Here is a 24,272-nt window from a genome sequence, read left to right on the forward strand (position 1 = left end):
CACGTTAAGGGGTGTTATGGAGCCCCCTGACAACTCCCGAGACCAATCCCTAAAGAAATTTGTCATTTTTAATAGGTCTGACATGTGTGCAAGTTTTTGTGAGTTTTCCCACATGCTGAACCCCTCAAAAATGACGGTCCGGAATAATAACAATCCTTACAAAAACAATAGGTTCCGAGCACTGAAGTGCAAGGGCATCAACCGTGTCCTAGCGCCGTTGGTGCCCTTGCACCCCTTTGCACTTAAGTGCTCTGGCCCTAATTATTCCCAAGTGCTGTATAATCCACTTTGAATATTATGTTTGTTAATTCTGACACCACATTATCTGTAATTTCCATGTATGCAAATAATTCAAACAATGATTGGTTGTGAAACTGGGTATACAGTCGTGATAATCCATTGTTCTAATGTGTCTGAATCCTGCCCTGGATGTGACTCCCTCTCCCTCTAGCTTACCATAAAGAATCCCCCACATTTCACTATTTCCTCCAGGCTGCTCAGGCTTAACAAACAACTTTGAATGTGCAGACATCTTCTGCCTGTACGGTTTTTCCTCAATCTAAAAATAGGCACTTTTAGTTCCACTGTTCCTGCTCAACCTCAGCTACTTTTGTCTTTCTGCTGCCTGGCAGGATATTCTGCCACTCTTTTCTAAATGTGGCCAACAAAGGGACAACAACCTCTACTCAGATTCCAGATATTGTCTTATATTGCGCAAGAACTATCACTTTATTGAATCTAATTTTGTCATCAGTTAGACATAAATAGGTAAACTTACATCATATTATGGTTAACAGATGAAATATGTTCAAATGTCTAAAATAACAAAGCAGATAAGAACAATTTAAGTAATGTTGCATCTACAGTAGGAAAGATTATTGATCAAAACATAAGAAAAACACAAGTAACATCTCTTTAAAGTCAAATCTCACATGTTACATCTTGCCATGTGTTGGTGATTATTTGAGGAAATAAAAGGATTTTATTTTGACAGTTATTACAATTTATGTCATGATGTGTTGTAGAAATACAAATGATACAGCTGTAGCTAGGTGTGTGTATTTTTTTACTAGTAAAGACATAAATTCATAGTCCCCTTCATGTCCGATCAGGCTGAACAAGCTAGGAATCACCGTCTATCGTTCAGTCTGTACTGAAATATCTGCTTCCTGTATTCTTCTCACCTCATAGGTCAGGCAAGGACACCAAAACTATGCCCTTCTTGCTCCCATTATGGCACCACAAGAGTGTCCCTTGGGTCCGAAATTAGGTGACACATTTCTAAGCCAGTTTTACAGCACCCATAAAGGTGGCATCTCCATAAAGGGACACGTTGGCTGTGGAACGAGGGATCAGCAGCTCCAAGTGGTCCCCAACCTCCAGCTTCACAATACCTGAGGGATGCAAATGTAATGTTGTTTTCTTACCATAAACAGCTATCACCCATACTCAACACACACACACACACACACACACACACACACACACACACACATACACACAAGCGCTTGACTGAAAAACACCGACTGACCTTCCATGACAGCTGTTGCGAAATAATATAGTTAAATAAGGGGACCATAGCTTGACATAAACAATAACTCAGACTCACCTCCTGTGTAGCAGGTGTTGTAAGGGTGAACAGGGTTCATATTCTGGATGCAGCGGAACAAGACCACATACTGAGGCTCATCTCCCACCACATTCCTCTTCCTCCGGATCACCACGTGACCCATTGCAAAGGTGCTGTCCATGTAGTAGACCTGAGCACATTAGAAATACCAGGTCATGGTGGTATGGAATGATGCATGGGTGTTAACGTATAAACATTCAGGTGGGTGAAATATTATTTATTGTGCAGATATCATTTGCATTGTCTCTGTCTGACCTTTCTTCAAGGGCTGTCAACCAACTGCATGCACACCCATTTTTCTGCAATGTATGTAGACTTAATCCCCTACTATGTCAAATCTGGCCAACAGACTAGCAGCACCTCCTTGTGGAAAAACTAGGAAATGACAACAAACAGACCTACCTGACTGTACACAAAGTAGAAGCCCTCCTCTCTGACTAACATGCTGTCTCTGTCTTTCTCCAGGGCAGAGCCTCTGCTCAGACCTGCCTGCCAGGGGATACCTGTGTGCGGCTCCGCGTTATATTCTGTTAAAAAAAAAAAAGACTATATCAGAAAACATGTCAAAGCACTTAAGGCTAAACATGTATCCCAACAGTCAACCTGTTTCAAATCTGTTAACGGATCAGTATGTAATAATCAGTATATATGTCTATTTACATTGTAGTGTGAAATATAGTTCTATTAGTAATAATGGGTACATTTTTTTTTAAAGATTATTTTTGTTGCATTGTTAGGCCTTTACTGATAGGACAGTTGAAGAAATGAATGAACCCTAACCCTAACCCACTCTACCAACTGACCTACCTAGGCGCCCATAGTGGGAACATTTAACGTAAACTTCCAAAGGTCCAAGAGTAATATAAAATGTCAATAAAAACTACATCAATTTTACTTCTATTACAAATAACCAAACTATCATAGCCCAGGTCAGGCATACTGTACCTTTCCGGAAGGTTTTCCTGCTATTGTTTGCCAGCAACTGCAGGCAAGGCTGAGAAACTACGATAAAACAAAAGAGAAATTTAGACATGTTAAAACTGGTCAGCAGGTTCCTTACAATGCTAAAGTTGCCTATTCCATGGCAATCTGTCTTTTTTCTTGTTCTCCCGCTCTTTTTACATTTTGGGCAGATTTCCATTGACAAAGTCAGCACTGAGCAACAGCAACATAGTAAATATTGGTGTTTTGGGGATTTTTAAATAGTTAAGCTGATGATAAACACATTAACCCCAAACCGACCCAAAGATCAAAGTACTTTTTAGTTCTTGTAACAATTTTTAAGGAACTTAAGTTAAGCAAGTTAGTCTTTGGACGTATGAAAAAAACAATTAACATGATGGGACAAGAGCTGCTGGTGGTTGCAGGGTTAAACACACACTGCAGCCAGCAGTTCAGTGTTCTTGCACTTTTCATCTAAAAAACAATTAAAAAAAATTAAAATCCACATAGATTTTGTCTCATTATGTGATTCAGAATGTAAAAGCTGTTAAACAATCAGAAAACAACAATGCATTCATCTCATTCACAGCACCGCCACGCTCCCTCGCTCACCCGAGACACACTTCTGCTGCCTGCAGTGCACTTCGGCTGCTGGTTCAAGCAAATCTCTCTTTCTCTGTTTTTTTTTTTTTCTCGAAATGAGTCGGGAACCCAACAGAAATGCCTAACTTTACTTAAGTAATATCCACATCTTCCACATTGGCAGTGAACTGTCAGACTCAGGTGCAGCCTACCGTGTCTTACCCATTTTCTCTGATCCGGAGACCAATCTTCTCCTCCGTATCAGGGTGAAAGTTTTTTGAGACCCAGGTTGGTGCAGGGACTCTTGGCTGCTTCTCCAATTGATATTCTCAGTCTAAAAAAAACACAATACAGTTTGTAGAAAAACAATACACGCTGGTAAAAGGCTGTCTTTACACTCCTGTGCAGTTGTGGATATATCCTGACTCATTGTCTCTCACCTGGCCTGCGTGCTTGGCCTCTCTCCCCTCTTCTCTCTTGCGACAGACCTCTGCTTTGAGACCCTCTACCTCAGCTCTGAGGGCCACCAGTTGGTACAAGGACAAAGCTGAAAGAGAAGAGGAGGTGACAGCAGCCAGCGTCAGCAGGAAAACCGGCCAGGACAGCCTCCCTTCACCGGTCCTTTTTCCAATCCCTGGCTCCACACAAGCCATCGCGGGGCCCAGAGGTCTCACCCTGGCAGCATGACCTGTCGTTGGCCTGAACTACGCTGCCTCTCTTCTGACTGGCTGGGTCTAGCAGCGGTCGATGTTTGCTTCTGTCATCAATGGCTAAAAAAACTTTACCTTAATGTCTGTCTAAAAGCTCAACTGACCTCCCTAACTCTCTCTTTGTCCTCCAGTAGCCAGTTCCAGTTGAGTCAGAGTGACAAACGCAGAACAAATACTGTACAAAAATGGCAAAAACAGCTTCCCCTCTACTGTTCCGCTCAGCTAACCACACTCAGCTTCCTGCCTGACCAGCAGCCTTGCCAAACCTCTCTCCCCTCTCTCTTCATCTTGCTCCCTCAAAATTATAATAACACATCTCAGCCTATCCACATTCTAAGAAATAACCCATGTGATCATTACAGAGTGAAAACCGGAAGGACAGGTTGGCAGTTAGATAAGTGACAGTAAGGTCCGGAAATGGGGGGGGGGGGTCCACAAAATTCTTTGACAAATGACATTTGAATTAAACATTAGAATTTGACAGCTAGAGGAGCCAACACATACTGAAAGCAGGAAGTAGCAACATTACTTTCACTTTGAATGGTAACATAAGACTGGAAAACGAACTAAGAGGGATTCCTAGAATAAAAGTAATTATTTTAGAACTGTTACTTCTTTACAACACACCATACAACAGGACAAGCAATTGAACGTATCAATTTATTGCATGTTACAGTACAGAAAATAGAAAGTGAAAATGTGTGCTTAGAAAAGAATTTGTCTACATTGTTTTGATATAGAAAAAAAACATTAAAGTTATATGGAAAATCCCTCAAACTGACTGCTTCATACTGAAGAGGAAGTTGAATCTTTCAGATGTCTGACTGTTCAGATATCCCATTAATGTTTCTTCCCTGTGGAGTCATGGTAGATGTACACAAACAATGTCAACACTGTGCAGGTCCATTACAGAAATTTGCCAAGACTCAACGTGATCACATGCCAGCTTCCAAATGCAAATTCAAAATGATGTCAACACTTCCAACAGCATTAATTCCATTCTTTTAACAAGTATATGAACATATGAAAATATGTTCCATAGTGCATTTGCAAAATACCTGGCAAAGGATTTTTTTTTATAAAAAGAAATAAAGAGACATTCAGTTTGATTCCATTTCTTTTCATCAACAGTAACAATACATTTGGATAGCATATAAACCCAAAATTTTAGTTACCTTTGCTTCAGGCAAGCCACCATAACAATACGTCAAATGAAGAAGTTCCCACATCTTTACTTGAATGAAGATACAGCGCAATGCAAACTAACAGCAGGTGTGTAAAACAAAGTGTGTGGAACTAAGTGAATGGATATTCATATGGTGGAATTCAGAGAGAAAACATTATTCTCTACCAACATATAAGAAGCTAAATCTAACTCAGTTTATGGGTTTGAAATGATACAAAAATGTCTGAAACTTTTGTGTCACTGGTGGCAAAAAGTCACAACAAAAGTTGAAAAGGCCATCTAGAAACTATTTCTTGTAAAGCCCACTTGTTAATTCAAGATCATAATTCACATTCATAGTAGCCTTTAGACCATTTTCAAGTTCACAATGATACATGTTGTCTTGTTTGTTAGATTTTGTGGAGCATACTGTTTACAAACAGTATCAAATATGGCTAAGGAGGTCTGTATTAAAATGGCTTTAGTACCACCGCAGTGCAGCATGCTGCATTTGGAAAGCAAGAGCAGGTAACGGTGTTTTAACAATCAGACTCGGCTCCACCTGTTGGAAGACATGCAGGAAAAGTTAATTAGCTCAATAAAAGACCTCCAATTGAAATTGAGTAAAGCCATTTTGCCACATGAGAACCTAGAATTCTCCAAATAACAATTACGATGTTGATAATATCAAACAATTAATCACACCATTAGAGTAAAAAAGTTCACACTTCATCTTTAGATAGGTTTGGATTTTTTTTCAAGACTGCCTGGATACAATAGTCACATGCCCGTGTTTGTATGTGGACAGAAATTAGTTGCTTACTTGTGCAATTAGAGTGTAAGAGCAAATGTTCCTTACCAAACTACTGGAGCCATCGTTGCTATGTAGCAACTACAGCCCATTTAACAGTAAAGAATAGGGATGTGCAATTAATCTTTCTGCTCCTAACAATCTAAAAAACAGAGTAATCAATAAAAAAAAAATATTTGCACATTTAGTTTTGTAAGTCAACTCTTATGTTGTCCTGTTTTCTGAATGGAGAAAAACTAAAAGCTCTAACGAGAAACGTATTAGAAGGGAATTTCGCAGTTTTCACTGATGATTTTTTTAACTTCAATAATTACATCTTTCCAAAAGTCAATGAGTAATCATGTAAAAGAAGTATGAATTTTTCCATAATCAAGCAGCCCAAGCCATGACATTTTGACAGAAGTAGCTCGACCGGAAATAAGTTCTCAAGTTATTTTTGATAGGCAGAAGTAACAAATATCACACTTATCTTACTAACCACTTCATCTCAGCACTCAACCCTTTTATGGCTGAATACAGTTCTTCAACATGTTTTTAATGCTATGTTCCAAACAAAATTTGTAAGGGTATATATATATATCAATACTAAATCATGTCATGCCAAGCTGCTGCAAGGACTCACCATGTTCCTCACCAAAAAGGGAGAAAAAAAAACATCCTTATTCTTCTCAAAGTATTGCTCAGAAGATGTTAGCATACATAACTCAACACTTGGGTAAATCTGAACTAAAGACAGTGCAAGGTTATGTATAAACAAAGATATATACAGTATAGGCCTAGATATAATCAGTGTCTCATTTTCTATATGAAAAGATTAATTTTAATTCCAGTAGTTCAGTTTTGACTGTAATATTGTAGGTCCTCATATGGTCAGTATGTGATGAGCAATTGTTTCAGGGATTTAAATGTATTTCTGTAGACCCGATGACCCATTACAGCAAATATGTTGTGACTGCAGTGTGGGCACGTATGATTTGGCTTCAGTCATTTAAGGTCTTAAATACATGCATTCATAGCTGTAAAACAAAAGGACATTGTTACCCTCTCTTCAAACCTTGAAATGGTCAAATCATTTGAACATGTACAGAAAGGTAGAAAGAGTTAAATAAAATAGAAACCCAGAGAAAAAACATTTATGTTTATATATATTTTTTACATTCTTTGTAAAAAAAAGAAAAGAAAAAAGAAATCAATTAAGTCCAATCAATCCCCAGTGACAGCCTTTACTTCCTCCAGCCCACAACCAGTAGTCTACAATCAGTACATGACTTTTTCTTTCAGATAATGGTGACACTAGATGAGGGCTGGGCACTCTCCTCATGGGCATGGCTCTTCAGCAGGTCTTTTATAAACTGCTCCAAAGCCGCAAAGTAGCCTTGACACTGCCACGTGTCGTTGTGTGTGCCCTCTGGAAAGATAGCCAGGCGTTTAGTCCGCGCGGGAGACAGCTCATACAGTTGTTTCATCATGACAGGTGGGATGAGCTGGTCTGACAGACCAGACACAAATAGTGAGGGCATGCGGCACAGCGCCACCTGTCGATAGGACAGGAACTGATTCCTATAGCACCACAAAGGCAGCAGGCGCATTGGCAAGAAGGAGAAGAGTGTCGCTGCCATGTGGGGTATGCTGAGGAAGGTGTTTTCAACAATAATGGCTGCTACACGGTGAGGGTTGACTGATGCTAAGCGCACAGCCACAGCACCCCCCAGTGAGCGGCCAAATAGTACCACCTTTGTCTTGTCCAGATCAGGACGAGTCATGACATAGTCCAGTGTGGCCTCTGCATCCAGGTACAGCCCATCCTCACTGGGCTCACCCTCACTTTTCCCGTAGCCACGGTAGTCCACCAGCACCACGTTGGTTTTTAAATTGACCAGCATGAGCAGGGCGTTTGGCACCCTGTGACCGATATTACCTGCATTACCGTGGAAATATAGGATTGTAGGTGGAGCAGAGGAAGTGGGGCTGCTTTGATTGCCAGGGGTGACTCCAGGAGGCGTGTCGCCTCCTGTGTAGCGAAGCAGGATGAGGTTAAGCTTTACACCGTCCTTGGTGCGAATGTTCACATTTTCATGAGGGATTCCTGTTGGCAAGGGAACATAAAGGCGAGAGGAGGAGGGCTGGTCAGGGAAGTAGAGGAGCACATCTTGGAATTTGTAGAGGATGCCTGCCACAGAGGCTAGAATAAGAGCTAGGAGGAAGAATCCGCCATACAGGTGGAAGGTGAGGATGAGAGCCAAAAGGGAGACTCGACATGCACCCCAGGACCAGGAGGCCAGAGTCAGGGTACACCGCTCTACTGCCCCCCACAGCCTCCAGGGCTTCTCCATGGCTACACAAGAGCTGAGTCACAGGACACACACTCTGAGAACCAAAGAAAGAGTACAGGGGACAGAAGGGAAAGTGGTTGAATATAAATGTTCATTAAGGACAGTATTTAGAAAAACGTCTTTAGTTATATATTGCATATTTAATCTAACAATGAATGCAAAAACCCAGTGTACAATGGGGAAAAACGGAGGAAAAACACATACTCATATCAGGCATACTCAGGCCTTTGGTGATTCCCAGCCCTATTATTTAGCTAGCTAGCTAGCTAGCTAAATAATAGGGCTGGGAATCACCAAAGGCCTCACGACACGTCATCGCCATGATACTTATGTCAAGATACAATATTATTGCAATTTTAAAACTATTGCAATATTCTGCAATTAATTGCAATTATCTTTCTTCCAACTTTAAATTGTTTCTAATTTCAAATTGTGACTCCAAAAAGGAAACTTTGTAAACATCTGTTTTATCTAAAAAAGATAGTTTGTTCATTTCACACAATTTTATTGCGTGGTATTGGGTTTGTCAAGCAGACAAACACACAACACATATGTTATATAATAATAGATTGCTAACTGCCGTCTGTGTATTGATACAGTAGTGCCACGGAAAATATTATATTAGTAACAATTTATTCCAGCACCATTTGCACTTTTGTGTTGCACTGTTGTCTTGCTGTTTACGGTCCTCATAAAGCATTGTTTACATGTGAATGGATGTGTATGCATTTGTAGCTATGTATTTATATGCTAAAGTACAAACTTATATCAGTACATAGTAGTCAATTGTTTAAATGTTTATCTCGTTCTGCTTATTTTTAGCCTTATGTGTACATATTTTTGAGAGCCATTAAAGGTGATTTTGAAACTGAAGTAACTAGCAAGTATATGCAGTTGTGCAGCTCTGCAGGACCAGGAATGAGCACCAATGAGAATACTTTAAATCAGGGATCTTCAAAGGCAATGCAGGACGAATGAAAAGTTTTACCATGAATCCACCATATTACAAGCATATGGTATATAACTCCCCACTTGTGATAGGCTTACTGGCCTATAGGTAAGGCTTAACTGTGCCATATGTATATTTAAAAATTAAACATGATTTATATAATCATGCCAACAACCATTTTAGTAGCTTGGTTGGGATTCTATGCAAGAAATGTATGCATAAAGGCTTTAGGCCGCCCTCATAAATATAATTTATACTGTTTATTGATCCCCAGTGGGAAAATCCCAATATATAATTTACACTCTGCATTGTTAGTAATCACTACACACAGGCCTGAAATACACACACATGTTCAGGACCTATTCATGCACAAATGCTGAGATGTCAGAGTGAGTGGGCTGCCCGCTGGACCAGCGCCCTGGGGGGGTGGGGGGGGGGGGGGTAAAGTGGCATTTTTCCAGCTGCCAATCCACACGCCGTACTTTGGTCCGTACGGGGGACTTGAGCCGGTGGCCCTCCGGTTCCCAACCCAACCCAACCCAACCCCCTACGGACTGAGCTACTGCCACCCCTCATAGAGGGCTGCCTAAACATTTAGCGCTATAAATACATTGAATAGACTGTTAATATTAATGATATACAGTCTATGGCCGTCCTACACGTTATGGTAGGCCCAGTTTAACATGCAATTTCATTTTATAAAATATGTAGCTAGTTGTGAGTTCCTGCTCCGTCTCTCTTTTAGTTAAAGGGTCCTTGGCTTAAAGAACGTTGAAGACCGTTGCGTTAAATGAACGGAAATGTTGCTGGGCAGATACAAATTGAGGATACATTTCTAAATATTACAAGTCTTAAACATGTCTTGACCCCATCCACAAGGAAGAGATGGTGACAGCTCCTGCCAGCCAGGTGAAAACCAGTATAGCTGCGAGCTTTGACAGTTAAGACACTTAGCATTGCAATGCCTTTCTGAACTGTCAAAACAAGCTGTTATCGAGACGGAGATTTACCAAGCTCAGAAGTGACTGACCATAAAACCGAACTGAAACCTTTAAAATATGTGCTAGCTTAGCCGCGATTACCTTCGTAACATGCTAACTATCAAGCTATCCTTGACTCGGATAGCTGCTAGTGCTATCAGCCTTCTAATTTATCCACCACTTCAAAGGTTAGCTAGCAAGGTAGCCACCTACTTACCCTTCTCTCATTTTCAGCACTTCAGCTGCATGGATATTTCACAAAACAGGAACCGATATACAGCACAGTCACTGTCATGCAGCTTTTTAGCAGCTAAGTAAATTACAGTGAAAGTTAACTGGTGAGAACGCAAGGTTACTATCAGCAAGAACCGGCGAGGATAGCTACACAGCTGGTTAGCATTACTAGCGTAGCCTTCATGACTTCCGCGTTGGGCTCTTCTTCTGCTTTGAGGTTTAACCGCAGCTGGCATCTTTGGTGTCGTATTACTGCCATCTTCTGGAATCACATGCTACAGTGCCAGATCTTTCCCAGTCCGTCACGTTCTTCTTTGGAAGCTGATTAAACATTCTCTGACTTGTCCACCACTTCAATAGTCCATTATGCTCTTGGATCATAACAATGCTTACAAAGGCCAGTTTGATGCTTCCCTAAGTGTGCTGTTCAGATTGCTGTGTCATAATATTCTTATGTAGTCATTATGACCTCCTTTTTTGTATTTCATAATAGAAATGTGTAGGCCTATATTTTATTATCTCTCTCTCTCACACACAGACACACACACACACACACACACACACACACACACACACACACACACACACACACACACACACACTAGAGAGATGCCCATAAATGGGAGCCCTGAGTAATTTGGTGGTTGGTGCCTTGCTCAAGGTCCCCTCAGCACCCCTAAGGAGCTGAACTGCCACTTTTCCAGCTACTGGTCCACAGTATACCTGGTCCGTGCAGGGACTTGAACCCGTCACCCTCAGGTCTCCAAGTGCCAAAGTCCCATTTGTTTTAAAATAGATCAAAAAGCAGAGGATGCTTAAGGAGCAGGGCTACTCACCGAGCTGTCAATCATGATAGAGGCTTAGCAATAGAGCTCAACAGTCCACAGGGGGTTCCTGCAATAAAAATACATTATTGGATGACTTCCGTCAAAAGGTTAAATCTGTGACTTTCTGAAATTCTCTGAGCTTACACACCACTGGCTTAGATGTGTTACACACTAACTCCAAAATACCAAGATGGCAATGGCCAAAATGCAAACTCCTGGCTTCAAAACTGCAGTCCACAAACCAGTGGGGGACATCACCGATGCTCCGTTCTCCAATACACGTTAATGTGTATGTAAAAACAGTTATAGAAGCAGAATCTGCGCAAAGTCAACACAGTGGTATTTCTTCTGACTAAATTGTCCTATAAATAATCTAAGAGCCTGGGCCTGGATTACAGCTAACCCTCCAAGTACAGTTTTTTCACTCCCATAATATAACCTTGTTCAAGTTATAGTGACATTGACGTGTAAACATTTGAAGGTTCAAGATTGGCGTCCTATTCCAATGCATCTCATCACATTTAAAACCTTTTTACACTTCTCTCCATGATAAGCGGAAGTCAAAATATACTCCAAGATTTGAAATGTCTCAACTATCTCTAAATTATTTCCACACAGTTTTGTGGAAAATATTGTTAAGACCACTCATTCTTCTAGTGTTGCAGCGTGTTGAAATGCTTTGGTAGAGATAGCAGAAACCACTAATAGTGTCTCATATCCATCATGTACTATCTATAACGTTGTGTCATGCACAACACATTATGCTGAGTTGGGTATTAAAAAATAGTGATCTGATCTCAAGTTGAACAATCATCACTGCATGTGCTATTAGATATTTGCACACTAGGTGCTGCTCTTGTAAGGAGTAATGTAAGAGCCAAATAGGTACTAGTTTACCTGAAATAGTAATTTAGTTTAAAATAGTTAGAATGGTAAAAATAGAATAATACATAAGAAATGTATTGATTTAAAATGCTGAATTTACTAACGTTTAGGTCTGAGAACATTTCAGTATTTTCAGCTTCCACGTCATAGTGAATTAATTGGATGTAATTAGTTTAGTTTGAAGTTGAAGGAGTTGGAAGCAACACAGATCTACATATTAAAGTACATGGGACGATTAGTGAATAATATAAAACGCCATGTGATAATGCGCAAATACTTTGTTTAGGTTACTGTAGACATAAAGCAAATACAGATACTGTATGTTGTATTGATATTAATATAGGCCTACAAGAATCAGCAATGGCCAATAAACACGGTTTAACCCTTGTGTTGTCTTCCCGTTCCATGAACTTGTCCTTCTAAATTGACAGTGAACATCATTTTTTGTTGTTGTGCTTTTCCAATGTTTTGTTGCTTTTTCTGATTTATTTGTCACTTTTTTGTGCTTTTGGCGCTTTTTTTGAAACCTGAGCTGGTTTAATAATAGGTTTTACATTTATTCTTGGAATTCATGGTCAACAAACCTCATTTATATCAAATTATACATACGTTTTTCATTAAAAAGGAAGAATGTATGAATTATTTTGACTAATAGTTAAGATCAGATAATGTTGAGTGGTTCACAGATGGGTACATTTCAATGTTTAGTCTGGATACTGTCTTGAAGCCAATAAAAAAAAATTATTCAAATGCTATAAGATCAAAACAAAAAAATAAAAAAATAAAACACCCAAAACATTCAATGAAAGTAATCATATTTTACCTAAAGAATGTTGTATGAAATCATACATATTATATTTGGGCAATTTGGTTGAAAGAAATTCATATTTCTGATATAAAACACTTTGAAACAGGTTAGTTTGACAACACAAGGACAACACAAGGGTTAACTTGCAAAAATATATAAAGTTTAATAGCAGGCAAAGTTTCGGTACTAGACCATCTTCAGGCAAAATAAGGTCTCACAGGTAAAGACTATAGTAAAAGAATTGTTTCCTAAATTATGATCCTATAATAAAGTATAACTTGACGGACTGTGTCGCCCGGCTGCTTTGATCTCAACAGCAGACTATAAAAACACATGTTTTTATGTGTTGGTGGAGTCAGAATTGATACACCTCATAGTCTATTAAAGTTGGTCAAATTGTAATAGTGACAGCCATATCACTCTGCTGACAGGTAGGGCTCTGAGGGAATGCTCTTGAATGAAATGTTCCTCAATGAAAGGACAGCAAGGACCAAAAGCATGTCAACCTATACACAACATCTCAGTTCCTGTTTACCTCAGATAATGACTTATTATAGGCTCTGACAATTGCTTGTACTCTATAAAGCGGTCAACAACATGAATAAAGGCAAGATAATCCAGGATTTGAGCTGACTAGTTGTGACTGTGGTTGTACTCACACTGGTAATGACTTCTTTACACGTAATCATCTGTGATGATCTATCAATCTCATCAGAAAAAAACTATTACATGGTTGACATGTAGAAAAATGCTTGTCAAAAACACATTAAAGTATACATTGATGTTTTCCCAGGTTGACAATTAGTGATATCCATATATAACATCATGTTCACACTCAGTGTGACCTTGGAGGAGACATACAGATTATGTGCAGACTATCACAGCTGTTGGCCTGAGCTCTGTCCTTGAGGTTTGTTGATTTGATTCTGTGGTGTCGAAGTCAGCATCAAAACCCTAAATGGAGGACGCTTCTATTCTGTTAGATAAAAACTTCATTGGCTACTAAAATTAAATTATAATCGGCGTGTGAAAGCACATGATTAATGTGGAATAATTATCATCGAGGCAGAAATGCTGACACTAGCAATACAGATGCAGGAGAGGAGATGTTTGATATGTAACACACACACACACACACACACGCACACACACACACACACATACACACACACACACACACACACACACACACACTTATACACGCATAGTCTGTGGCTCAACTCTGGTATCCCACGACTCAATTACTTGAAATATAGCACTCCTACAGCTGGAGGGTCTGAGCTCAATAATACAAATTCAGAGGTGCTACAGAGTGAGGAGTGACTGTGATGACCTCGCTGGGAATATCATATCATCAGGCCAAGGGGCCTGCTTGTCATTCACCTCACACCATGCACCCAAGGGCCAAGCAATTGATACACATTGATTTCTCTGGCAGTCAGCATCTTCTTTGATTGATGCTGCATCTTTGTTTTGCTGGGAATGTGAAAAATGGTTGAGCTCATCTGACATCATCATAAGTGATGTCTCCTTGATTTGCAAGTCACTGAATGCCATCCACAGGGTGATACATGTGGTGTCCATGGCTACAATGTAAATGCGTTGTCACCTTGGTGACAGAGCAGAGAGGACAGCTACATAATGGCAGCTCTTCATTTCAAACAAATCACAGTGGAGGGGGTAAATAAAACCAGTGAGTTACATGTCACTGCAGTACAACATAAATAGCTTTTTGTTTTCCTATTATTTGCCCAATAAGAGTAAGAGCTAGCTCAACACAATTCAATGAGATGGTACATTGTACAGTTAGGGTCGTATCAGCTAAGTGAAACAAGCCAAACCAAACTAATCCAAACCAAATCAAACCAATTCAGTGAAGTAATAAAGAAGTAACATCAAGACAGAGGGTAAACGTTACATGTATTCCTGATTGAATTGGATGCAAATGAAGCGCTGGGTTTTATGTAATGAACTGAACTTTGCCGGACTTGTAGCTCCTTCGGTTGACAAATCCTTTGCTGTGTTAAGTATGCCCACCATGAAACATTAAGGAAAACTGGTCACCACTTTGCCTAAAATGCTCCTATCATACCTGCAGAATCTTTTTTTTTTTTTTGAATGATCTTATCTAAACCATCATTAATCTTCTGATCTTTGCCCAACCCCCTCTAATGGTGGAGATAGATAATTAGCACATTTGGCCATTGTGCCAAAAATGAAGATAAAAAGACAATTTTTAAAGAAGGCTTTTTTTAGCTCTCAAGACACCTTGAACAACCTCCACAGTAGTAACATCCGTTGCCAAAGCTGCTAAATCAAGCAGCATTCAAGTGGTGTATTATTACAATTCATCTAAGTGTTTATATTTGGAACAAGAACAAATGCCAGCCTTTGTTAAATCAAGTCAATGTTATTTATACAGTCCAATTGCCTCAAGGGGCCTCACAATCTGCATAGCATGCAACACTTGCTATTATTTGACCCTTGTTTAAGATAAAGAAGAAATAAATCCAATTTACAGAGAAAAATAAACCTCAGCAGAGGAGGGACAGATAGACTGAGTAATAGTTGAAGGAATAGTTCAACATTAAATGAGAAGATCGATACCACACTATTAGCCTAGCTGAGCCTAAAGACAGGGGTGCAAGGGGGCAACAGTGAGCATGGCTCTCTCCAGCGCTTACTCATAACCAAGTTGTAGGCTGGGGTAGCCATATTTCTTTTTAAATTTAGAAAGATTTAAAGGCTTGCGTAATCCCCCTACTTCCAATCTTCATGCTGAGTTAATCACCTGCTGTTTCCGGGTACAGTCATGGGAGAGCGGTATTGATCTTCTTGTACAACTATAATGACATTTCATGAATGGAAAAGTCAAACTATTTCTATGAGATCCCATATGCTATAACAACCTCCGCTACCACCACCACCACAGTAATCCTAGTCCTTGTGATCATCATTATTAATCCTAGTTACAGTAATATATTAACACTGAAGTTCTGCCCTGAGCTCATCACATTGGGTTAAGCCTAAACATCTCTCCGTGACGGACATTTTCTTTTTGAAGGAGGTGCAAACATGAAATAGTGTCAGCAGCGAGTCATATTGGAAAAGTGCAATATCAAGGGCATGCTGTAATTACAATGTGTTCAATTTAGCCTGTGGAGACTTCAATCTCTGCAGGGAAGTAAAACCCATTGTCCTTGAAAAATGCAGCCACATTGTCTAAGGGAAGTCAGAAGGTTTCTAAAGGTGGGCTAAACAGTCGATATTTGAGTGCATCTACTGTAGGGTCATGTTGGTAACCGCTATCCACTTAAAGAGCAAATTCAGTCAATTTGTAAAAAGCTTAGTCACTTTGTGAAGGTCAGTCAGACCAACAATAAGTGATTGTTTGAGTTGTTTTGAGAGATCACTCTTGACTGAGTTGATACCAGAGGACATGTGGACTCTGGTTGCCAGTAGAAAAATACAGGGTTGTGGTCCAGATTAAAGGTTACTGTTTTATACTGTGGGGACGGAAAGGCCATCTTTCATTTCTGATTTAATAAGTCTGTGTGTTTGTGCACGCAAGTGTGGGTTTACTTTGGTTTGTGAATGAGCAAAAATGGTAGGTATGAAAAGAAAGAGTGAAGAATCTTCTCCTAAGTTTTGACCTTTAGTAAACTCATATGTAGAGCTGATGAAAAGCCAGATCAATGATGTCTTCACAATACATAAGTAAATGTTCACAAATTTAGAACACTTGCAAAAAGTATCTTTATTGTTAGATTAACGATTAAATCAGATCATGACTTGTTGTAACTTATGTAACACACTCTACAAGAATGTTGCTGTAAATGCACTGCAAGAGAAAGAAGGTTCTCATAAATACCCAGTGCACACATTGTCGTTTACTAGTGCACATTATTGTTGCAGTGAAAGTAATGCTTCTTGTGATGTAAGTGGGAGAGGAAGGTACTTATTCAACACTGGGCGTCAGGAGGTAATGCTCTAAAGAGACCATGCAGCAGTATGTTGAAAACAAAGACTAATAGCTCAGTTGAGCAAATAAATATACTAACACCAAAACAATGCCTTGTAGGCACCAAAGGCTTAGCAGTTATTCATCCAATTAAAATCTTGTTGCTTACAAACTGGACTGACTGACTAATGCTACCATAACTCCATCAAATAAACAGGTGGCTGCTGTAAAATCAGAGTAAATGACCTGGGGGTAAGTATAGCACAGCATGCAATTTTCAAAATGCAACATATTTACCCATACACCATCAGTGCTCCAGATAAATATGGCTGCATAGAGGACGTTGCGTAAAAAAAGAAACCAGAATGTTTCAGAGAAAAGGCCGACATCCATGTTATGATATAATGTACATGTACACTATCGGTCAAAGGTTTGGGGTCACTTAGAAATTTCCATTGCACTCAATTATAGACAAAACACCAGTTGCATTTATTTTTTTTAACCAGGGCAGCAGTTTTCAGATTACATTATATGCTTACGTAAATGCAGAAGGTTTCTCTAAGGTTTTCTCTGTTAGTTTTTTAAAATAATATCAGATTAGTAAACAGATTGTGCAATTGGAACAGTGGATAAATGGTTGCTGATAATGGGCAATGTAGACATTACCTTAAAGATCCGCCACCCACTCAGATCAGTTGGCATTCTGTCTAAAGTATAATAATTTTGACCGTTATTGTATGTCTTCCTTTACTGTATCTGTACCTTTTCAGTCACATGACCCTGTAGTAAGTCAGTGTAATAGCCGTTGTTCAGGGAGCCTTGTGATTTAGAGACAAGAGTTTCAACCTGTAAATCTGGACAATATATCTCCGCCTCCCTTCCTCATCTTCCACTATTTATATCCACACTTGGCTCTCGTTTGTTGTGTGTTTCAAGCTTTTTCTCTCTCTCTCTCTCTCTCTCTCTCTCTCTCACTCTCTCTCTCTCCCTTTCTCTGTTGCCTTCTCATACAAACAAACACACACACACACACACACACACACACACACACACACAAACACACACACACACACACACACACACAAGGGTAGATATAAACTTCCAGGCACCTCCTATCCTCAACCCTGAGGCCCAAACAATAAGAGCTTAATGAAAAGGTACTTTACACTGACTGCTGTGCACTGGGGAGGTATCTTTAAATGTCACTGTTAATAGGAGGAATCAGCAGAGAGCAGAGGGCGTTCTGTATCTGTGTGTGAACGTGTGCATCCGGATGGCATTGTAAGATATCTGAATAAAGAAGTTATATCTTATGTGTCCCACTGTGCGTGTGCGTGTGTGTGTGTAAGGGAGAGAGAGAGAGAGTGAGAGAGAGAGTGTTGCAAGTGTGTGTTAGTTCACCACCCAGCAGTACATAGTGGCAGTTAATGGGCTTGATTTATGTTCCCCAGGCCTCGACTCTGCCGACCCTGGTTTGATTACAGTGTATCACTGCAGCTACAGCCATGAACCCACTGTGACCCCATAAATTATGGGAGCTCGCAAAATCCGATGACACCGATCTTCTCGAGGTTGATTGATTTAACTATAGCCATATTTTCAGCATATTATTTATCCTGCCATGGACTCCTTCCTGTAAATCGAGCATCTCAGTGGTGCAATGCATCACAGCTCTAGCAAGCAAGTGAGACGACCACAGAGAGAGGGATTGATGTTGTCCATGAATCATTGCTGAGAGTGTCTTAAATGGTTACAGCAGTGGTTTGCATGCTTCATAGACAATTGTTGGAAAATGAAGGCAGATCATTTGCTGTCTCATAATCATTCTTCTTTCTCATAATATAAGCTGATGAAACCATGATACACTGAGATGGAACACTGGGTAGTTTTTCAAATTCTGGTTTTACACTGATACACAGCATACAGAGCCAGTGCAGAATGTATCACTTTTGACCTTTTCTTGAACTTTACCATGTCTGTGGGAGATAAGTACAGAGCCTCACAGAGAAGAGCATGACTGATGGCGAGAGAGGGATAAGAGTCCAAGAGAGAAAAGAGGGTGGTTGTTTAGGAAGGAAGGAGGTCATGAGCATCCTCCACATCACAGCAGCTTTCAGGGAGCCTTTAGCAGATAGGGCTGCAAATAGGAGGATAACGCAATTAACAATGACACAATCTTTGCATTTAACATGGCCCCGTGTTAATTGAATTTACAGTAACACATCTAAAAAGCAACTTAAGATCAGTTGCTAATGGATGGCATTCCTCCTTTGATTGTCTTACTTAGGCATAGATTTTAGATTGCCAGAAGAAGCACAGATGTGTGCTGTGATCAGAAGTAGAACAACCCACCACAGGGAGAGAGGGAGAGATTTGCACGTGACTGGTAGACTGCAGAGTGTGTCTGCAAAGTCATCTGAGGTCGGCCAGTCTGTGTGATGAGATGACGCAGAGTAAGGCCAAGTACAGCACAGTGACACAAGGGAATGCACCACCGTGCATTCTAGAATAGACAGCTATGGAACATTTGCTTTATTTGCAAAACAAAAAAGCCACACAGAGAGTGCTACTTGACACGTAATGGGCTACTTGATAGCAAGACTAAGAGTCTACAGCGCGATAGCACTTCGGTGAGGGTGTGTTTGGGCTCAGTGGTGCTTTGAGCTTAATTCAAATGTCACCATGCTTACAGGCTTACAATGACAATGCTAATAGCAGGTTAAATGTTCACCATCTTCAGTTTCACCATCAGCATCTTCCACCTCTGCTAATTAGCAGTAAACACAAAGTACAGCTGAGGCTGATGGGGATGTCACCAGCCTTGCTGAGAGAACTGGAAAATGTTGGCCTTTTGATGCCGTTAGATGAAAGGTCAGGGGATCCCCAAAGGTTGCCTATGCATTCAATTATGCGGGGCACATGTGTATACAAAATTGCATGGTAATCTGTTCAATGGTTGTGGAGACATTTCATGCACAACACATTTGAGGAACTGGACGGAACGACCCAAATTTTTGGAATTCTGGGATCCAAGAATGTCTGATATATGTATATATATATATATATGTAGTTTTACGGTCCAAGTAATTTCAACTACAGCTCTTTTTTGCAATCAGACAGTAAGAAGAAATTTTCCCGCAGTGGGATGAATAAAGTGTAATCTAATCCAATCTAAAACAAAGACACGAGACAGAGATTAAATAGAAGAAGTTGGTAGGACCAGTGTGATTAGCCATGTGAGCTGTGTGCTGTAACACAGTGGCAGGGACTGCTTGGGGATGTTCTAAGGCTCAGCATACTAACACTCCAAGCAGAAGAGAGGAGGAGAAGGATGAGAGAAGCCCCATCCCAGGCACAATCTGGGTAGCTACACAATTATTCCTGTGAACATACCACTCCTCCATCATGAAAGGTGACTGGATCTATTCATGTCCACGTTACACCCCCCCACACACACACACAATTTTCTCTTGGAGGAGGGGCTTTTAAATGACAGCAGAAATTAGTGAGCCTTTACCATGCTTTGCAATGATAAATGGTTCATCCAAGGTCTGATCTTTTTCATGATTGTTTTTAGCATAAGCTTACATCATATGAGGAATACAAACTTTAAATAATAGTAAGAGCTATGTAGAATTACAGCCGATCGGTTTGATCTCTATTTTCAAGTAAGTAGAATCCAATGTAAAGATAGAGGACTGGAAGAAGAGGCTAGTTAGAAAGACTGTGAAGGTACTGTAGGTTCAGCTCAGGTTGGTATTGACAGCAGGGATGCTTGGTGACAAAAACTCTTTGGGCTCTCTGCTGGAGAGTGGGGCGTCAGTCTCAGCCCTGGAGTTCCTGTGAATCCTGCTTTCTGGTGTTTGCACTAGGGCTAAAGCTGATGTTCCTTCCATCTGAAGAAGCAGGCCCATGATTTTGGTACTGATTCAGACTCGATTTGAATTCAAGAAAGAAATGTGTAGGCTGGTTTGAATAGACATAATGTGGCAAATAGCTTTCAATAAGTTTTTGTCATTAAGGTGTTAAGATGGCACACACCAAATTTGAAGTCGATTGGATGAAATGTCTAGGAGGGGTCTGTTGTCAGTAGGTGGTGCTGTGATTTTGAGTCAGTATGGGAATCTATATGTCCTCAGTGTTGGACTCTTATGAATGCTGAAAAATGTCAAGCAGATTGGACAAGGTCCAGTCAACTCACACCTTGTATTCCTTCCTGATTTGATGGCGAAATGTACAAAATGGCCACCCGCCATGGCTAGGCCCCTATTAGGTTTAGCGCATTATATGTCATTCTTTGTGTATCTGTGTATTGTTTCTTACTGTAAAGAGTCTGTTAAAATGGTTACGCAGTTAGAAGAATTAAACCCACTGTGTGCTTTTCATTTCTAAGCCTTCAGGTCCTATCCCAGAGAGAGTAACCATTCCCTGTGTAAAAGATTGTGTAGAGTCTGTGAGTGCATCAAGTTACAGTCTCAGGCCCTCAGTGATGTAACATCAGGGTAAGAGAAGATGAAGACAAATACATTTGATCATGTATTGCACGTATGTATATATTATACAGAACAAAGATGCTTTCAACAAGAATGTCTTAATTATTGTGTACTGCAATATTTAGGATAAAATGTAGACTACGTGAGGGCATAAAAAGGGTAAACATAAGATGTTTAAGTTATTAGTCAACCATTGTTAACAATTGAAATAATGATGCAAGTGCCTGGACCTCAGTAGATCTTATTCTAACATATCTGCAGGGTATTTGTATTCTGCATGTTACCTTGCCAGGGTTAAAGCCGCCTTCCCTGACAGGCACATTTCCTTTGAAGCTGGAGGCTGGTTGAACGCAGAGATCCAGGTTGCACGGTGGGAATATAGGCAAGGAAATCAGAATCATGGATGTGGGAATAGACAATGTCCTTGGGAAAGTGAGTTGTTGATAAGCCGCTGAAGGATTCCTGGAATGGGAACAGGGTGAGCCAATCGATCAGGAGTGTAAAACCCTGTAGCAGTGCAGAGATGGTGCTGGGTGGGGTGTTAGGTTGAACTGCATCATGGTACCTCCATCTTCGGCCTGATACCCCCTTGATACCAGTGGCCACTTGTACAGTCTGAATAATGTACAGAACATTTGTTTCAATACATACATGCAATGACCGTACAATAGACTGTCAAAATAATGGACAAAGCTTCCAGGCCTGAAAAGTGAAGCCAAGGTGGAAATGCCTCAAAACTGCATTCTAAGTAATTTCCAGCAGGGGGCAACTCCCCCATTTGCAATGTTGTTACTATATAGGAAAATGCCCCTACTTCTCACTTGATATCAAAATGAGTTCATGGTCTCAATCACTAGTTTTAAAGTGCCCATATTTTGAAAAAAACACTTTTTCTGGGATTTGGAACCTGAAAATGAGCATGATATGGGCAATTTAAGTCTTCTTCAACCCAGCAAGGATTTCATTATTTAAATTAGGGTTCCATTTCTTTCTTTTATTTACTTTTGTAAATTAAAATAATGCAGGGGATACTCTAAGGCCCTGTGTGCATTAAAATAGCCGTGAAAATGTTTGGGGTATTGTTCATGTTTTTGTCTTAAACTTTGATCCTTTGTGTTTTCACTTCATTAAAGTTAATTAGAACATGTTGCCAGCTAACAATAAAAACTTTTAAACACTTCATCACTGGGCGCAACATTTGAATCTGAGACACGACAATACTGCACTAAGTGGAACTTTCACAATAGGTTTATCTGCATATTTATCATACTATTTAAGCAGTTGCACACAACTTGCAAAAGTTTCAAAATATCAAAAGAGAGAGTGAAGGTACGTATGACCGTCATAGAATAAGACAAGCAAATTTCAAGAATATTTTAATTATTTTCCCCACCATCAAGAATAAATGAAAACCAGTGGCTATAAGTAAGTAAGGAAATTATATTCAGAAAACTGTCAGCAGAGAGCTAAATGTAGCTAAAATACTGCAAAAACAATGATATTTTAATATACAAGAACAATAATATTAACATTACATAGATGACTACCATACTTATGTTATACACAAACACAAGCATGTATGCACATACACATTTGAACACAAACATATATTTGCAGTTACACTATGTTTGCTCTGAAGTGGGATAAATCACACATCTCTTGTCAATTTATTACAACCACTCAGGACAGTAAGCCAGGGCTGAGGGTGTTGTCTTTTCTGACCAATCAGAGGGGCTGAGCCTGTCGTTTTCCTCCTCTCTGACGTCAGGCAGAAGAGAGCACAGAAGGAGAGTGAGACTGAGAGACAGAGGAAGACAGTTTGATGACAAGTGTCATATCAGAATAGGGTCAGATGAGAGGGAGATGAAGGAAGATAAGGATGGAGTGAGATGTGGGCAGTAGGAAATAAGAAAGAAAATGCTGTCAGATCATTGAAAGAAGGAAAAAAGGAAGCTCATGCAGCCTAAAGCCAGCTTTAAGGACCTTAAAAGAGATGGACAGTGATATAATGACATATTCACATAAAGAGGTCCATTTCCACGCTAAGTGTGCAGGAGGTGTGAAGGTTGTGGCACAGTTGGCTGATGTAACATGTCTCTTTCCTTTCACCCCATTCTCCTCTTCCTCTGATTGTTGTCAGGTCGAGCCTAGCAACCACCTCCGTCCTCGTCCCTGTCTCCCTCTGTAAGGAATGCTGATGGGTGGGTCACACATCGCATAAATAGATAGTTGAGCTTTGACAGGCCAGACAGAACAACAATGTAAAAATACAGTACAGGCCAAAAGTTTGGACACACGTTCTCATTCAATGTGTTTCCTTTATTTTCATGAATATTTACATTGTAGATTATCACTGAAGGCATCAGAACTATGAATGAACACATGTGGAATTATGTACTTAACAAAAAAGTGTGAAATAACTGAAAACACATCTTATATTCTAGTTTCTTCAAAGTAGCCACCATTTGCTGTTTTGATAGTGCTGCAAACCCTTGTTGTTCTCTCAATTAGCTTCATGAGGGAGTCACCTGCAATGGTTTTCACTTCACAGGTGTGCCTTGTCAGGGTTAATTAGTGGAATGTCTTGCCTTATTAATGGAGTTGGGACCATCAGTTGTGTTCAGCGAAGTTAGGTTGACACACAGCTGACAGCCCTATTGGACAACTGTTAGAATTCATATTATGGCAAGTACCAATCAGCTAAGTATAGAGAAATAAGTGTCCGTCATTACTTTAAGAAATGACAGTCCGTCAGTCTGGAAAATTGCAAAAACTTTGAATGTGTCCCCAAGTGCAGTCGCAAAAACCATCAAGCGCTAAAACAAAACTGGCTCACATGAGGACCGCCCCATGAAAGGAAGACCAAGAGTCACCTCTGCTGCTGAAGATAAGTTCATCCGAGTAACCAGCCTCAGAAATCGCAAGTTAGCAGCAGCTCAGATTAGAGACCAGATGAATACCA

General features: G+C 40.1%; 2 protein-coding genes across 3 annotated transcripts; both read right to left on the reverse strand.

Moving 5' to 3' along the window:
* Positions 1-710: 710 nt before the first annotated feature.
* On the reverse strand, positions 711-4,245 carry tnfsf13b (TNF superfamily member 13b). Of its 2 annotated transcripts, XM_034886356.1 has the most exons (6): positions 3,595-4,244; positions 3,377-3,488; positions 2,576-2,632; positions 2,033-2,157; positions 1,610-1,760; positions 711-1,394 (listed from the first exon to the last, which is right to left on the reverse strand). In XM_034886356.1, the coding sequence occupies exons 1-6, from the start codon at positions 3,805-3,807 to the stop codon at positions 1,282-1,284; spliced, it is 771 nt and encodes a 256-aa protein (XP_034742247.1). In that variant the 5' UTR covers positions 3,808-4,244; the 3' UTR covers positions 711-1,281. The 2 variants fall into 2 exon arrangements, with proteins under 2 accessions (XP_034742247.1, XP_034742248.1); XM_034886357.1 differs by lacking the exon at positions 2,576-2,632 and having other exon boundaries at positions 3,595-4,245.
* A 265-nt stretch (positions 4,246-4,510) lies between these two features.
* Positions 4,511-10,564, reverse strand: abhd13 (abhydrolase domain containing 13). Its single transcript, XM_034886339.1, has 2 exons — positions 10,320-10,564; positions 4,511-8,207 (listed from the first exon to the last, which is right to left on the reverse strand). Exon 2 carries the CDS (start codon positions 8,171-8,173, stop codon positions 7,118-7,120), a length of 1,056 nt encoding a protein of 351 aa, XP_034742230.1. The 5' UTR covers positions 8,174-8,207; positions 10,320-10,564; the 3' UTR covers positions 4,511-7,117.
* Between the last annotated feature and the right edge of the window lie 13,708 nt (positions 10,565-24,272).

Source organism: Etheostoma cragini, chromosome 11, assembly GCF_013103735.1.
Source record: "Etheostoma cragini isolate CJK2018 chromosome 11, CSU_Ecrag_1.0, whole genome shotgun sequence".
Lineage (NCBI taxonomy): Eukaryota > Metazoa > Chordata > Actinopteri > Perciformes > Percidae > Etheostoma > Etheostoma cragini.